Below are 16,053 nucleotides of genomic sequence, written 5' to 3'. Positions count from 1 at the left end.
AACTAAATGTTGATTATCTCATTATTAATGAATGTATAAATTTCCTAATAATTTATAGCAAGCTAGAACCACTTTGCCTTCAACAATTCCTGCTTGTAGGAATATAAAGATAGAGACATATCCTACATTGACTACATAGTTTTCAAGTATTTCCCAACATTCTAACATAAGAATTTTGAGTTGGAAAGCAATTGGGGTTTGTCATTTCTCTATTATTTTATAGTAAAATAACAAATAATCCACTAACCAACCTTCTTCATCATGTGGTTTTGGTTAAGCATAGTTGTTGTTCCAACTTAAGTTTACTTTGCAATATATATATACATGTAAAAACTTGACCACATCAATATCACATTATCAAATATTGGCAGAATCTAAGTTTAGAGATTAAAATGAATCCAATTTTCAAATTCATGTGCCAAAATGGATAAAAGAATGTAAATACCAAATTAAACCCTAGTTCTCGAATTCAAAAACTAAAATTATATTAACCCTATCATTAATATACATTTAATCATCAGTCACAAAATTAAATTTTCGCATTTAACGCATACGAATCTTACACATTTGAATGCTGATGACCAATGTATTGAATGCTTTACTTGTTTTACGTTTGGCAAGAGTATTATTTTAACATGTCTTTGTATATGAGTTAGTTATGAACTTATTTCACTTGCTAATTTTTATCCACTTACCTAACTTGTTTTTAGTAAAAAGAATGATATTTTTTTACTTTGAAGAAGTATTATATTTTACCAGAGTTTTACTTGTCCTTTTTAATTTTAAGTTTAAATTTAGATTAAATAATTTCAATACTTAATAATTAAGCTTTTCTTTGTGTTAATTTTCATTAAATAATCAAACAAGGATGCGGAATGAGAAAACTATATATAGATTCTCTAAAAAAAAAATTATATACAAAGTAGTACATCTGTCTATGGGCCGAGCCGGGTCTTGATGAAATTTTAGGCCTGGGCCTGGTCCGGCTTCAAAAATAAGCTTAAAATTTTGCTCAAGCTCAACATGAATAAAATGCTAAACCCGGGCCCACCAATATTAATTATATATATTTTAAAATATAATACATCAAAATACTAAAAACATTAAAACAAATGTTCCCAACAAATTGAAAATAAATTTTAAAAATTTTTACAAATAAATAAACGTAACATAGATGCAACTTAACAAGTAAATACCTCTAAAATAATAACAAAATTAATAATAAAATAATAGTTATATAATATTCAAACAATAGCAACAAAATTTAGGCCCGAATTAATAATAAAAGTTGTTGAGAACTATTCCAATACAACACAATTTGTGTTTAATATAAAAGGCATGGTGGATTAAGTTTACTGGTCATATATAACACCAATCATTGTTCTTTTTATTCCATGAATATATAATAATTAATAAATTAATTATTGTTGATCGAATATTAGTTCGATTGGTACAAGACATTGTTGTCAATGCAGGAGGACGTGAGTTTGAATGCGTTAAAGTGCATAATCCTCTTATTTATGAGTTGAAGAGGGGCTCTGAGTAGGTCTAAGCATTATGTCAAAAAATATATTTTTATAATTTATTTATCGATAACATAAATTGTAATTTTGAACAATCTTATTATAATTTCTGATCATATCTGCTCTTTTTGATATAATGTCTAGAACTACCCATTACTCATCCTCAACCCATAAATAAGAGAAAAATATACTTCAACACACTTAAACCTACGTCTTCCTACATTGATATGAATATACATGCCAATTCGGCAACATAAATTATAAATAATAAAACTTGAGGGAAAAAAAAATCTTGCACCAACCGCCAGCTTTTGCAGGCTCATGGCAAAAAATTAAGTCAAAATATTTTAATTATTTTTTGTCTTTTCCCCCATCGATTAGCATTAAGATAATAAAAATTTAGAGCCAATAATTAATTAATACATTCAAAAGTTACAAGCCAAAATGGCCAAACTAGCCGTCCTACCAAAACATTGCCTTGGGTGGGGTTGGCCAGATTTGCTGTGATTATAGAAGGTTAAAATTTTTATTAAGTCCCTGTATTACGTGTAAATTGTAAATGTAGTCCTTATCCTTTAATTTGTTTTTTTTTATGATTTCTGTACTATTCAAATTTTAAAATTTTAGTCTTGATCTTATTCTAGTCATTAAACTCATTGAGTTATGTTATTTTCAAGATCTGATATGGCAAATATATCATCGCTTGTGTAATCTTATGTCAGCTTGTTATTTTCGCATATTACTTATGGAATAATCAGGTATCGGATTTAATGATTGTTGTTTATATCGAAGCTGAAATTTTGAAATGCGAAAAGTGTGGATGATAAGAATGATCCAATTGGAGAACATGAACTTAAATCTATACAACTTTATGTATAGTATAAAACTAATAGAAAATTTTACCTAATATTGTTTGGGTCTATTGATCAATTAAAGAGGTAGAAAGACTAAAATTGACAAAATTAAAGTATTTGGATTAAATCTCTAATTTACATAAAGTATAGAGAGTAATAGCAAAATTTGAGGTAGGGTTTAAATACTAATGGTCGGTTATCAGTTTTATACTTTAGTCTATTAATTTACCTAATCAAATCGAACTAATATCGGTCGATCGATTTTTACTTACTTTTAATTTCCCCGATTTTATTCATTAAATACATTCGAATAAATAACAAGAGAAAATTCAATCAATTAAATCAAAGCATTTCAAGAAACAATGAGATTTAATATCAAGAAATTTTGCATAATCACAATTCGAAAACTGCAAAACCCTAAAAATAAAAAGTAAATTCGTTGGACCAATATGTATTGAGTGCAATGATAAGGTACATTATATTTTCAAAAGAACTCAATTTCAAACTTCGAAAACAACATTGTTGATAAAAACAATCACGACTCATAAACGGTAAATCGAGTAATGTTGGGTCTAAGGAACAAAATCATGCTCAAGTGTTGGTTGTGTTCTAATCATTGATGCACAAGGCATTTTATGATCACCCCTAACCCAAAATGTATCCAATGCCACCGATGTATCAGATTCCTTCTCCATTTTTGTGATCTCGATTTTCCTCCACTTTAACATCACCACCATCCCCATTGAAACCAACACAATTATCCCCACAATTCCAATCCCAAACCCTATCACCCACCATTTCCAAGCCCTTCCTTCCTTTTCCTCCGTCACCGCCGGCATCTCCGCCACAACGCAAAAATGCCCGGCTTTTTTGACCTTGCAAACATTATCGTTGGTCCAATTCTTGAATTCAACTGACCCGTCCGGTTCAAATCCTACGCACTTAAGCAGTGTGGTGTTTTTATCCCCAGCCTTTAAATAAGGGAAATGAATCGAAATCAGTTCGCCTTCAACACTCAACGTCAAATTCCCATCCATTATCATGGTTAAATCGGAGTAATCGTAAACATCGAAACCGATAACCGGAGAAACTAATGAATAACCAGGAACATTGTAGTACATAGAGGACCAATTCCCTAAATTATCATAAACTATAGCTAATCTTTTCACGTATGGCAATGTTTTAACATTAGGTGGGATCTTAACATATATGGAATCGGTTCCTCTAGTCCATAAACTCCCACTACGTAACCTCTTAACGGAAACTTCCATGCCGGTGAAATTAGAAGGGAGATTAACTTTATGCTCAGCACCTGTATGATGATTTGCCAATGTGAGATTCGCGTAGTGACGAAACAGAGCTTTTAAAGCTTGTGGATCATAGCTATCGGCTGAGCCACCAACGATCGACGAAGAAATATTAACAATGATGACGATGATGATGATGATGAACCAGCTTGTATCAGACCCCATCAAGATTTTTATTTTACCCCATCAAGGTTTTTGACACAATGCAAATGAATCCCCGAAAAAGGAAACCATCAAAGGAGAGTGAAAAAAAATATCAAAAATGGGGCAAAAACAAAGTGGAGCTATCAGCTATGGCGTTGTATATGGATTTGTTTGCATGAAAATGAAAGAGGGTTTCTTCAGTTTCGATTGAAATAGTGATTTTTTGGTGTGTTCTTTGTGATTAAAAGGGGAAATTTTGAAGATAAGAGAGAAAAGTTGGATGTGAAAGATAGTGGTGGCAACGAGGGAGATGGAAATATGTACTACACACACACACACACACACACACACACACACACACATACACTTCATTCCAAATTTAGCTTTTGGTTATTTTTAGGCAAATAGACTTTGGAAGTTCGTCTTCCTCACCTTTTAGTTACCGATACCATGGCTTTATTTTATTTTATTTGGGATAAACTAAAATTTAGTCCTTGAATTTGTTAATTTTTTCATTTTGATTCTTGAACTTTATTTTGATCCACATTTGCCTTGGAACTTATCAATGTTTTTTTTTTCCAATTTATTGAACTAGGATTTCATTAAGGTGTGATGATGCAAGTGCCACACTCTAAGATTGTATTATGTCGTCAGCTACAAGTTTTAAAATTTTATATAAAATAAAAAATACTAAAAAAATATAATTATTTAAATTTTTTAGATTTAAAACAAAATTCAAGTGTTTGTGCCACATCATCATACCTTAACGGAATCTAAGTTTAAGGATCCAATTGGAAAAAGCTGTTAAAGATTTAAGACTAATATGGACTAAAAAATAATAATTTTTAGGGACCAAAGTGGGAAAAGATACCAAGTTCAAGACTAACTGTTACTTTATTCCTTTTTATTTTCGGGCTATTTCATTATTTGGAGTTGAACTATACTAATTTTTATACTTTGGTACTTGAACTATGATTTTTGTCTCATTTACCCCAAAAATCATCGACATCCAATATGAATGTGCCATGTCATGTTTTTATTATAATTTTTGCTAATATTATAGTGTTACGTCATCATATAGACCAAAATTGGAAAAAAGTTGTCAAATTCTGTACAAAAAAGTTTAGGGATTAAGTTGAGAATAGTTGTAAAGTTTAAGGATTAAATGTTTTTTAATCCTTAATAGTTTTGCAAGACATGAGGATTAAGATTAAGCGTTGCAAATGAAACAGTGAGAAGTGGCAAGTACCATTTACTTGGTCAATTCACACGCGTTATTAAAGCGGTGCACCGGCATTGCACTTCGGTTTTATTTATTTTATTGGGTAAATTGCACCCGGAATCACTAAATTATTAGAAAATTTATATTTTGGTTACTTAACTATTCAAAATTCATTATTTTTCACCAAGCTGTTAAGTTTTTTTCTTAAGTCTAGCTAGTGAGTTCCAAGTGACGATTTAACGATCGGTATGGTGGATCAATACCCATCAACGAGTATAAGAACATACCTTAGATCTAAACCGATTTGACGTCCAATGTCAGAGATCGAAGAAGAAAGCTATTTGGATTTTAGTTCACATATTCATAACGTTTAAAGTTGTTTCATGAAAAAACTGAACTACAAAAGAGAAGGTGAAGGAAAGCTTTTGATTGGTATAGGCGGTGTGAATAGAGGCAATACAACCACCAGTCTAATAGCCTGATGACTTAAACGAATCCCTTCGAATAGTTTAATACCATTTTGTAACTTTTTAAAGTTAAGTAACCAAAATGTCACTAATAGTTTAGTGACATTAGGTGTAGTTTACCCTATTGTATATTATACTAGATTATGGTACGTCACGACGAGTGAAAATTAGAATTATATAACAAAAGCATTTATAAAAGTTGATATTAAAACTAAAGCAAAAGGTTTAGTTGAAATGATAAAGTTAAAATACTCTTAAAATATTGTTTTTTATTATTGAAAAGAGAATTTTCGTAATTGTTTAACGAATTGAGACCGTGATTAATGACACCAACTCAACTAACATTTTATTTTTTTAACTAACACAACCAACCTTTTCTATTAAATAACTTATGATTTAGGTCACATCAAATAAAATTAATTTAAACACAAAAAAAAATGTATGTTTTCTTTTTCTAAATTAAGCAACTACCCTTCATTATAAACATATATTGCTTTTTATACGATTTTATTATTTCTCATAAACTTTATCAAATCTTCAAATCGAAAGATAATATGCACTTAAACATGTACAAATTTATATATTCCTAATTGTTGTAATAACAATAATGTCGACTAAAGACTCAATGAGATATTTAATTTTTCTTAAGCAATAATTGGTTCGGTTTAGTGATAAGAAGTTCAATATTCTTTTAAGTAAGGTCTCAAGTTCAAATCTTACATTAAGAAAAAAAACATTAAGAGAGTCTATCCTCTATTCAGAGTTCAACCTTACTCGACTTTGAAATTATTTTGTAATTATCCATACTCTATGAACATTAATCTTCAAATTGACAAAATACTTTCTACTATTAACATCAAGTTAACCCTAGAACTTGAATTAAACGCTAAAAATTAATAACATTGTTTTTGGATGCCAAAATATATCATTTTGTGAAATATAGGTACTCAATTGGATGAAAAATAAAACATGTACCACATTAGAAAAAAAAGTATCAAACTCAAATAGCAAATGATATATTAAAGCATATTAGAATAAATTATTTATGAATTAGGTTTTTGGTGAAGTTTTAAAAAATGAGTCCGATTGGATGCTTTGATCATCTCTTCTTTTGTTGGTACAAAAAGGCAAATAACGGAGTGCAAGTTAGTAATGATTGGTAGGGTAAATTACACCATTAGTCACTAAATAATGGATACATTTCCGTTTTAGTCACTTGATTAAAAAAAGTTACAATTTGATCATTGAACTATTCAAAAGTTTTTATTTAAGTCACTGGGCTATTAAAATCGATGCTATATTGCTTTCTCTATTCGTACTATCTGCATCAATTGAAAACTCTCATTCCTCTTCTCTTCTACAGTTCATTTTTTTTCATGAAACAACTTTAGATGTCATGAACTGCAAACAAAAATTCAAACAACTTTTTTCTCCGATCTCTGACATTGACTGTCAGATCGACTTGGATCTAAGGTATATTCTTCTACTCGTTGATGGGTACTAATTCACCATGGCAATCGTCGAATTATAGCTTAGAGTTCACTAGCGAAACTTTCTTTTAAAAAAAGACTTTACAACCTAATGACTTTTAAAAACTTTTAAATAGTTCAATGACTTGAATGAAAACTTTCGAATAGTTCAGTGACTAAATTCTAACTTTTTTTAATTAAGTGACCAAAATAAAAACTTACCCGTAATTAGTGGCTAATAGTATAGTTTACCCTCATTGGTAAGTACTCAATATATAAAAGGGTAAACCAGAAATTTAGTCACATATATATGATTTAAATTATATGTTGATCACCAAACTTTAAGAAATTACAATTTGGTCTTTAACGATCAAAAATTACAATATAATCACTAATATTGAATTTAGGTGAAACAAAGAAGCATCAAGACATCAAGAACTTCCAAATCTCAGCCTTCACACCATGACTTCTTATTATGATGATGATGTTGAGGGGTTTTTGACTTTTTTAGGGGAGTTTTTAAAGCGCGTTTATTCAAAGTTAGCGAACCTTTCAATATGTTTGGTGTTGTCTCAAGTCAAGGTTTACCTTCCAACTCTATGAAGAGCTACACAAGAGTCACAAAGTGATAACATCTTGTTGGATCGGATCTTGAGTGGCGTACAACCATCTACCAAGGGTACAAGGTTTCAAACCCTACCAAGTGCACAACACTCACATTTCCTCAGTAGGCGGTCATGTGCCACGCATGATTCGATCTAAGAAGGCACTCCGTTTTTGTGAATCCTGCCTTTAGTTTGGACTCTCAACAAAGTTGGAAGACAAAACCCTAACTTGATCCGAGAACAATACAACCCGTTAACTAATGAAGAAATATTTTTGTAAGATTAATTTTTTTAATAATTCAACTATTGAATTTCGATATAAATATAACTATACTTTTCATGTATAGTAAAGTTCCAAATCAATACAATATTTCTCTCATATGCATCAAGTATATTATCGTATTTTTTACATTAAGCAAATAATTAAATATTTTTAATTTATGTAAAACTCGATATGCATAATTTATCAAATAGAACAAATATCATGAAAATAATTTTATAACAATGTAAATAAACCCTAATATTTTAAAGGAAAAAAAAAGCATTGTTGTTGTGTTATAGAATAAATTTAGATCCAAAAAATCAAATAATAATATCAAATGCATTGGCATATTTTAAAATAAGTTTTAGATCTTATCTATATCTTCATCTTCAAATTCAATATAATCATCGCCGGCGCCATCATCGTCCTCATCAATTCCGCCGGCGACACCTTCGTTCAATCTCGTAGTCTCCGGGAGTTCTCCATAAGCCTTGAGAAGCCTAGCTTCATCAGGCATGTATTTCATGATGACGTCAGCTTTGTCATCTTGATAATCCCTAAGGCCGACGAGGATGATGTCGCCGGCGGCTATCCATACCTTCTTGTGCATCTTGCCACGGATGTGGCAGAGCCGTTTCGTTCCGTCGATACACATGGCTTCGCATCGGCCGTTGCCTAACATTCGGATCACTTGAGCGTATTCTTGGCCGTCTTCTTTGAAGATCAGTTCTCGTTTCTCATCATCGGCTTCGTTCTTTCCTCTCTTCCGATTCTTTCCTCCTTTTCCTTTGTTCTTTGGCATCTTTTTTTCTTCTCTCCTGTGGTTATCTCCGGTGATCGGAAAAAAATAGTTTTTGAATTGAAGATCTTATTCTTGATAATGAAAATTGAAATCCCGCAAAGATTGGACGAATTAACTAAGTATTTATAATAAGAGATAATAATATTTAATTTTAAAAACAAATTACATGAATAATTTAATATCATTATTCTAATAAGAATAAATGAAAATTATATTTTAAAAATAAAATACATGATTTTTTACTTGCCATACAAGTAAATAATAGTAGTTGCTTGTTAATCAAGTTAATAATATAGTTTTTTCGATTTTTGGTGACAAAGTCAATTACATCGTAATTTCTTATATTATGTTTGGTAATATAAATTATAATTAAAAGTTAAATATTTATATTTTTAAAATATTAATTACTATAAAAAAGTATTCGTATGATACAAATAATTTTTAAACAAGTAACAAAAATAAAAATCGAATTTTCGTATGTATTATGTTAGTTTTAAAAGTAGTTGATTTACGATTACAAATAAAAATAATAAGAAAATAAACATCATATGTAATTTTATCTAATTGTTCTCTTCTTGTCTTACATATTTGTTGAGTTATTCTCTCTTTAATATTTAACATATACTTCTTATTTTTATATGTTGGTCATTGACCGAATTTATCATCACCTAAACTTGAATCTGCATAATTAAGATTATCAATATCTCTTTCTTCCTTGTGCTTTTCAAAATATGGATCATCTCAATTCCACCTACAATTCAAGTTATGAAATATGCAACATGATAGTACGATCCAATTTTCTTTTTTTTTTTTATGTTATACTGAGGTGACATTAATATGAAAATTATTTTCTTAGAACAATAAATATCTTCTCAACCACATTTCGAAGTTTTGAATATCTCAAATTAAAGAATTTGCAAGCTGTCAATGGTACTTGTGTCTAGCATCATTCTCTCAAATGATATCATACCCCACGATATGGTGTAATAAAGTCTTTTGTATTTACATCAATAGTATCATCCTTATAATATTATGTTTACAGTTCAAAGTGTCTATAGCCAATGGCGTATCTAGGGGGGCTGGTAGGGGCCCCGACCCCCATAAAATGGAAAACTATTCATTTAGGCCATTTAGAAATTTTAAAATTTTAAATTAGTAAAGATAAAAATACACTTTGTCCCATCCTAAAAATGCTAAAAATTTAATTTAATCATTTAAAAATTATAAAGATATAAGTTTAAAAATTACAATTTAATTTTGCCCCATTAAAAAGAATTTTGGCTTCACCCCTGTCTATAGCTTTAACTATAAAAATTATACAAACTTATTTGAAGAAAAATTATGTTATATACCTTTTATAATAGGTAAATAAAGTAAAAATAATATAAATTTTATAATATATAACCTTTATAAAAGAATTTATAAATTTTCTAATAACTTTCATTACACTTCTTAAAAATAATATAATTTTTCCATAACTTTAAAATTTTATTTTTATAAATAAGTTATGATAAAATAAACTATAATGTTTTTTATGAATAAGTATATTACTTTTATAATATATAGCATGAACACATAAATAAGTTATGTCCATACTTTTTCACCGTAAGTTTTATAAATAAATATATTATAATATTTTTATAATATGTAAATTATTATTTATGCTAAACTTTTTTATCATACCTTTAGAAATTTTTAGAATTTAAATAATATAATTTTCATAACCATTTCAAACACTTACACGTGTTCTTGCTTATAATATAATTTTTATAACTTGTATAAAAATAATTTAAAAAAAAATAGATTTAAGTGTAATTACTTGCGTAATTATTCTAATTCTCACTCTCTCCTAAGAAATGAAGAGTATAATTACACCCAATCCAGTGAGACCCACCAATTACAATGATTACCCAAGTATGACACCATTGTGTAATTACAAGCAATTACACCTAAATATTACTAGGTGGTTTTCCAAACACTACCTAGGTTAAAAAATGACATTAGGTAAAAGGAAATTAAGCTCATTTTAAAATATGGAATAAGGCTTGGGTTGTAATATTTAAGATTTAAATCCGACTTAGTCCGACCTATTATATATATTAGTATAATATTATATATCTATACTTCTATACTATTATTTAAGTCTTTAATTGAGTTGGTGTCATGAGTCAATCGTATACCAATTTGATTAAGAAAATTATAAAATTGCCCTTACATAATTAAAATAAGCTATATTATTCGAGAGTATTTTAATATTTTTATTTTTTAAAAGCTAATATAAATTTGCAATTGGTGAAATATGAACATGTGCTATTTATATTATTAGAACATTAATTTTATTACTGGGCTAAAACTTTATTTTAATATAATATGTACAATATAAAATAATAGTCTAATATAAATATAAGAATATTAAAAACTTTTGTTTAAGTTTTAAAAAATAGTCATATTGATTTATTTGGCCCTTCAACTTAAAAAATCATTTTACTCCTTCATTTAATTTTTAACTTATTTTAGCCCTTAATTTTTTTCAAATCACCCCAAATGTATGGAAAAATTAATTTTTAAACTTTATTGATGTGAATTGTCACGTGGATGGTATGTCAACATTTAATTAATTTTTAAATTTTAAAAATTCAAAAAATTATAAAAATAATTTTAATAATTTTAAAATTTTTAAAATTAATTAAATGCTAATATGTCATCCACGTGACAATCCCGCTTATACCATATCAATCAATTTGGAAGTAATGCAAATTCAAAAACTAAAAAGATAGAAAAATTAAATGAAAGGCGAAAGTCACATTTTTAAAAAATTTGAGAACGAAAAGATCATTACACCTAAAAAGATATATAAAAACAAAATGAATGAAACATTTACAAATGAGTCAGATCCAAACTTAAACAATATAGACACTAATATTAATTAAATTTAAAAAAAAAAAAGAAAGAAAAAGGAAGAAGAAGAAGAAGATTAATTAGGTGTGAACTAGGTCGTCCAAAACTGAGATCTTTGAACAAGGATTTTTTCAATTTTGTGCAACTCAACTGGACATAAATTATATTTATAATAATTATTCTTTTAAACTGGATCGGCAACTCAACTCAGCCCGAGTTCCAGGTGTAATGTGGAAATACCACTAATTTCAAGCAAATTGATGATATTAAAAATAAACCCAGATCTAACCCATTGTCCTACTTGGTACATATTTGAATTTTGCAGGGGTCAAACTGAAAGAACAGTTGAAAATGACGGAGTTAGTGCAGCTAAAATGTAAATTGACCAAAGCTTACATCAAAAGAGTTGATTAGTGCCTAATGGTTAACTCAGCTCTAAGATGAAGAATACCATTTATGAAATAAAGACTGTCTTCAGCCATGAACGATGTCCATGGTATGGCGAATAAATTCCGATACCCAACAGCTTTGCCCCCGGTGAATGTGTAGTTGCCTTTGTATTTGCTGACGAATTCCTCTGTTGGTTTCGACCTTGCTGCAAATTCGTAATCCACCGCAAAACTAACCGAACCCTTTTCCTGCATTCCTAGAAATAACCCAAAGCAATGGAACGAGCTTTGTTGGTCCATGTTGCAATGAGCCGATAGGAAGAAGCCTTGTCCGCCGAGGTGGAATGCTTGAGAATAGACACGTCCCGATGGGAACAAGTTTGCACATTCTTCTCTCTTGAGGTCTAGGTATACGACGCATTGTTGACGGGGAAGTTCGAATTCCACTACTTTAACGGGTCGGTATTTGTATGCTCGCTCGATGAAACGACGGTTCAAGGTGGCTGATTCTTCTGCTGCCAAGCTTCGTTGTCTATGTGGGGCTTCAGCTTTGAAAAAGAGGGCCTCGAGGACAAGCTTTGATGAAACTTCATGATCAAAATCATTACATGTTAACACCTTCTTAAGTTTCCTGCAGGTCATATAAGGGAAACGGATAAAGCGTGCAAGGCGTGAACCGAGAACTTCCCTTCGGTCTTCGAGTTTTGGGTACTGAGTCCTGGCCCACTTCAAAACGAAGTCATACACAGCATCTTCGGATGCAATTTGGAGATCATCACTGGACAATATTGCTTCAATCCCAGCTAGCGGCAAAGCCATTACCTCTTCTTGGAACCTGATAAAATGTGCCACAAAAGCAAATATAACACGACTCATGCCAAACAAACATAACACGAAGCATGAAGAGGAACACGAGCTTACTTGGTCATATCCTTGTAACGGGAAGCAAGATACTGTTTAGCAGCATCAGTCAATGGCTGGACAGCTTCACCCATTAATACACTTGATGGAAGATCCAAATAAAGCAGAGCTGACTCTGGTGTCATAGGCAAATTGCGCAATAGCCGGCTGCAATATCTCATGCAAGAAGCAACCTCGAATTTATCAGCAGCCATCAACACATCGAGCAAGGCAGGAGCTGTGGTTACGGATAAGGTGTTGCTATACATAAAATTCAAAAGTTCCATGAGAGCAGCTTCCTCTGTAACATCAAAGTAACGTAAAATTTATCATTTCAAATTCACCTGCTAACACATGTTTTGAGTGGGTCAAAGTACCATAGAGGCCGCTAGACTAGAAGTTAGATTGCATTTTGCGTCCGTTACTCAAAAAATGGGCAAATTAATCCTTGTGCATTGGATCAGTGAGCAAACTGGTCCTTTCTGTTAAAAATTTAATCCATTTTTACTGTAAAAAACTAGTAGCGTACCAGGACCATTTTTAATGGTAGAATTGGATGAAATTTTTAACAAAAGGACTAGTTTACTCTTTACTCTAACATATAAGGACTAATTTGGCCATTTTTTGAGGGGGTAAATGCAATTCGACTCTTAGTACAAGGGTCTCCATGGTACTTTTACCATTTCGAGTAACTAACGTAAACAATAACAATAAAACGAAGTTTATGCATACCAGAGGCATTGATTCTTAAGGTAACATGTCGTTGCTCTGACTCTCTCATCCCATTTGAGAAAAGCTACAATATGTGAATAAGTAAAAAAATAAGTATTATCAATTCTATAAACATGATATATCTTTTCACTTTTTTAAAAATCTATTTCGATAAAAAACAATATCTTACTTTGTAGAAGAACGGGCTTTTTGCGGCTAAAATGGGAGAGCTGATATGCAATGTTTTAACTCTCAGAACGGTGGAACAATCCATATTCCAGCTCGATTCATTGCTATTAGCTTCCTCATCACCTACAAAAATTCCAACCAAGATCAAAAGGCTAACTAGGCAACTATGCAAACAGTAATGGCAAGAATAAGAATTCAAAGTGAACAACTAAATTCCCTTGTTAATTATACTATTTTGATATAGAGAAAATTACTTCGCCTTATGCATTTAGTTACATAAAACCTGCATGTCCATAAGATTCTAAAAGTTTTTCTTGTTTTGCTTAATTCCAATTCAGTAAAAAACACGAGTATCAGCAAGATCATCAGTAGCCATGTTCAAGTAAAAATTTCCCAAGTTTTGCACATAAAAATGAATAAAAGCAGTAACCTGATTGTGTTTCTTCAACCATCGCCACCGCCTCCTCATCTTGATTTTCGCAGCCTGCAGCATCGTCCATATCTGGTTGACCGTCATTTAAAACCTGCTCCTCAGGGCATAAACTAAGATCCAAAACTACAAAAGACATGAAAGAAAAAATAAGTTAAAAAGCAAACCAACATTATAAAAACATATTTTATTCATAAAGATTAACTATTAATATATCAAATGCATGGACCACTGTAAATCTGGTTTAAAACAAGTGAGACAAAAGATTATATGTTAAGATGATTAAATCTCAATTCTTTGAAAGCTATCTTAGGCACAATCCTTTTTTATTTACAAAACTTCGGGTATAATTGATCAAAATTTCCTTCAATTTCCCAAAATTAGTATAGCCTTAATTTTCATTTTCATTCTCTTTTTCAACTTAGGGTTCACAAAGAAGGCTTAAATACAAAGTAAGCTTCAATTGATTTATTACTAATTCTTTAAAATCTTGTTTCATTTTCGCAGCTAACCAAACAGAAGCAAACGAGGGGGGAATTAACAAACCATTTTCCTTCTTCATATCCTCTCGGCGCCGTTTACGGTGTCGAGCCCAATCGGCGATACTGGTACAACCTTCTCCATCAGGAAGACAATCGGATGGCCCTCCCATAATCTCGATCCGAAGAAGCCGGTCGGAGAAATTACTATCGTTGAAAGCGAAACCGAAATCACCACCAGAACCGGCGGAACCACGGGAGTAATCCGAGTCCATTTCATTTCTCGGGTCAAACAGATCCGAATTCAATTGATCTTTCATCCCAAAATCCCCCCGAACCTAAAACCCTCCCTTAATTTTTTTCCCTTCCCCTTTTAAAAAAAAAAAAACTGATAATATGAAATAACTGAAAAGAGTAGCTTAACAAAAAGGAAAACCCTAGAAATTGAAAAAACTGGCGTTACCTAAATGAAGGTAGGAGATGGATTAAGTTGCTGCAACTGATAATTTTTTTTACCCAAGAATTTTTCAGTACATATAAAACGAATAAGCTTTACAGGCCTTTTTGTAGTATCATTTTTCGAGAGAAAAAGGGGGTAATTTCCATGAAGTCCCTAAACTATTTCCAAAATTTTAAATTGGTCCCTATAATTTGAATCCAAGAACGTTGTCTATATTGTTCTTCTATCAACCTAATCTTCAACTGAGTATTATTTGAACTGGATTAAATCATCTAGTCGGACTGGTTAAATTGAGAATCAATTGATATATAGGTTTGAATATAGAGTTGAATTGGTCTCTGAGTAGATAGTTCAAACCCAATAAAAAACGAAAATCGAGACAAAAACGATAGTTGAACCGATTTTATAATTTTTAAAGTTTTTGGTTTTTAGCTTAGATTTGAAATAGCCAAATAAGGGAATTAATGGGGTCAGTCCTGGTGAGCTTTGAACCATTTGATTATTATTTAAACCTCATCAGCTACTTTTTATTTATTTATTTTGTTTTTTTCTGTAAATGGGTAGTCTTGGTTGGCACGTAATAAAAAAAATTTAAAAATACATTTATGCTAAAATGAAGAAATAGAGAAGGTTCTAATTAAGGATTGCTTTTTTATTATCTTAAAAATATTTTATTTTTTATCAATTTAATCCATTTATCCAATATGAATGATTAACGTGACCCAATACTGTAATAATCCCAACAAAAAAGTTTTCAAATGATTATAAAAGTAAATCCCTATAATTATTTCATCCCAAAAGTTAAAAAAGAAAATATTCCTACAATTATCAGCTTTGGATTCAAAATGGTATAATTATGGCTTTAGTCCCTATACCTTTTCTTTTCAGGGTAGGGGACCAATGTCTAGTTGGTGTTAAAGTGATGACATAAACATTTGAGTG

The 16,053-nt window shown here is 30.6% G+C and overlaps 3 protein-coding genes across 4 annotated transcripts; all 3 read right to left on the bottom strand.

Annotated features, from left to right (window-relative positions):
* Window positions 1-2,801: 2,801 nt before the first annotated feature.
* On the bottom strand, window positions 2,802-4,215 carry LOC105763883 (uncharacterized). Its single transcript, XM_012582277.2, has one exon. It carries the CDS (start codon window positions 3,847-3,849, stop codon window positions 2,950-2,952), a length of 900 nt encoding a protein of 299 aa, XP_012437731.1. The 5' UTR covers window positions 3,850-4,215; the 3' UTR covers window positions 2,802-2,949.
* Window positions 4,216-7,281: 3,066 nt separating this feature from the next.
* LOC105763884 (eukaryotic translation initiation factor 1A) lies at window positions 7,282-8,746 on the bottom strand. The gene has a single exon (XM_012582279.2). The coding sequence runs from the start codon at window positions 8,653-8,655 to the stop codon at window positions 8,218-8,220; it is 438 nt and encodes a 145-aa protein (XP_012437733.1). The 5' UTR covers window positions 8,656-8,746; the 3' UTR covers window positions 7,282-8,217.
* Window positions 8,747-11,799: 3,053 nt separating this feature from the next.
* Window positions 11,800-15,170, bottom strand: LOC105763882 (BTB/POZ domain-containing protein POB1). 2 transcript variants are annotated; one of them, XM_012582276.2, is made up of 7 exons: window positions 15,115-15,150; window positions 14,719-15,021; window positions 14,173-14,298; window positions 13,744-13,865; window positions 13,575-13,638; window positions 12,864-13,143; window positions 11,800-12,777 (listed from the first exon to the last, which is right to left on the bottom strand). In XM_012582276.2, the coding sequence occupies exons 2-7, from the start codon at window positions 14,969-14,971 to the stop codon at window positions 11,964-11,966; spliced, it is 1,659 nt and encodes a 552-aa protein (XP_012437730.1). In that variant the 5' UTR covers window positions 14,972-15,021; window positions 15,115-15,150; the 3' UTR covers window positions 11,800-11,963. The 2 variants fall into 2 exon arrangements, with proteins under 2 accessions (XP_012437730.1, XP_012437729.1); XM_012582275.2 differs by having other exon boundaries at window positions 14,719-15,170.
* Window positions 15,171-16,053: the final 883 nt, after the last annotated feature.

Source organism: Gossypium raimondii, chromosome 12, assembly GCF_025698545.1.
Source record: "Gossypium raimondii isolate GPD5lz chromosome 12, ASM2569854v1, whole genome shotgun sequence".
Classification (NCBI taxonomy): domain Eukaryota; kingdom Viridiplantae; phylum Streptophyta; class Magnoliopsida; order Malvales; family Malvaceae; genus Gossypium; species Gossypium raimondii.
This window is presented reverse-complemented; position numbering and strand designations above follow the sequence as displayed.

Coding starts and splice junctions, on each gene's coding strand:
- LOC105763882 (XM_012582275.2), bottom strand. CDS start 14,971: ATGAAAGATCAATTGAATTCGGATCTGTTTGACCCGAGAAATGAAATG. Junction 14,299..14,718: donor GGATATGAAGAAGGAAAATG/GTTTGTTAATTC, acceptor TGTCTTTTGTAG/TTTTGGATCTTAGTTTATGC. Junction 13,144..13,574: donor CTTAAGAATCAATGCCTCTG/GTATGCATAAAC, acceptor TTGATGTTACAG/AGGAAGCTGCTCTCATGGAA.
- LOC105763884 (XM_012582279.2), bottom strand. CDS start 8,655: ATGCCAAAGAACAAAGGAAAAGGAGGAAAGAATCGGAAGAGAGGAAAG.
- LOC105763883 (XM_012582277.2), bottom strand. CDS start 3,849: ATGGGGTCTGATACAAGCTGGTTCATCATCATCATCATCGTCATCATT.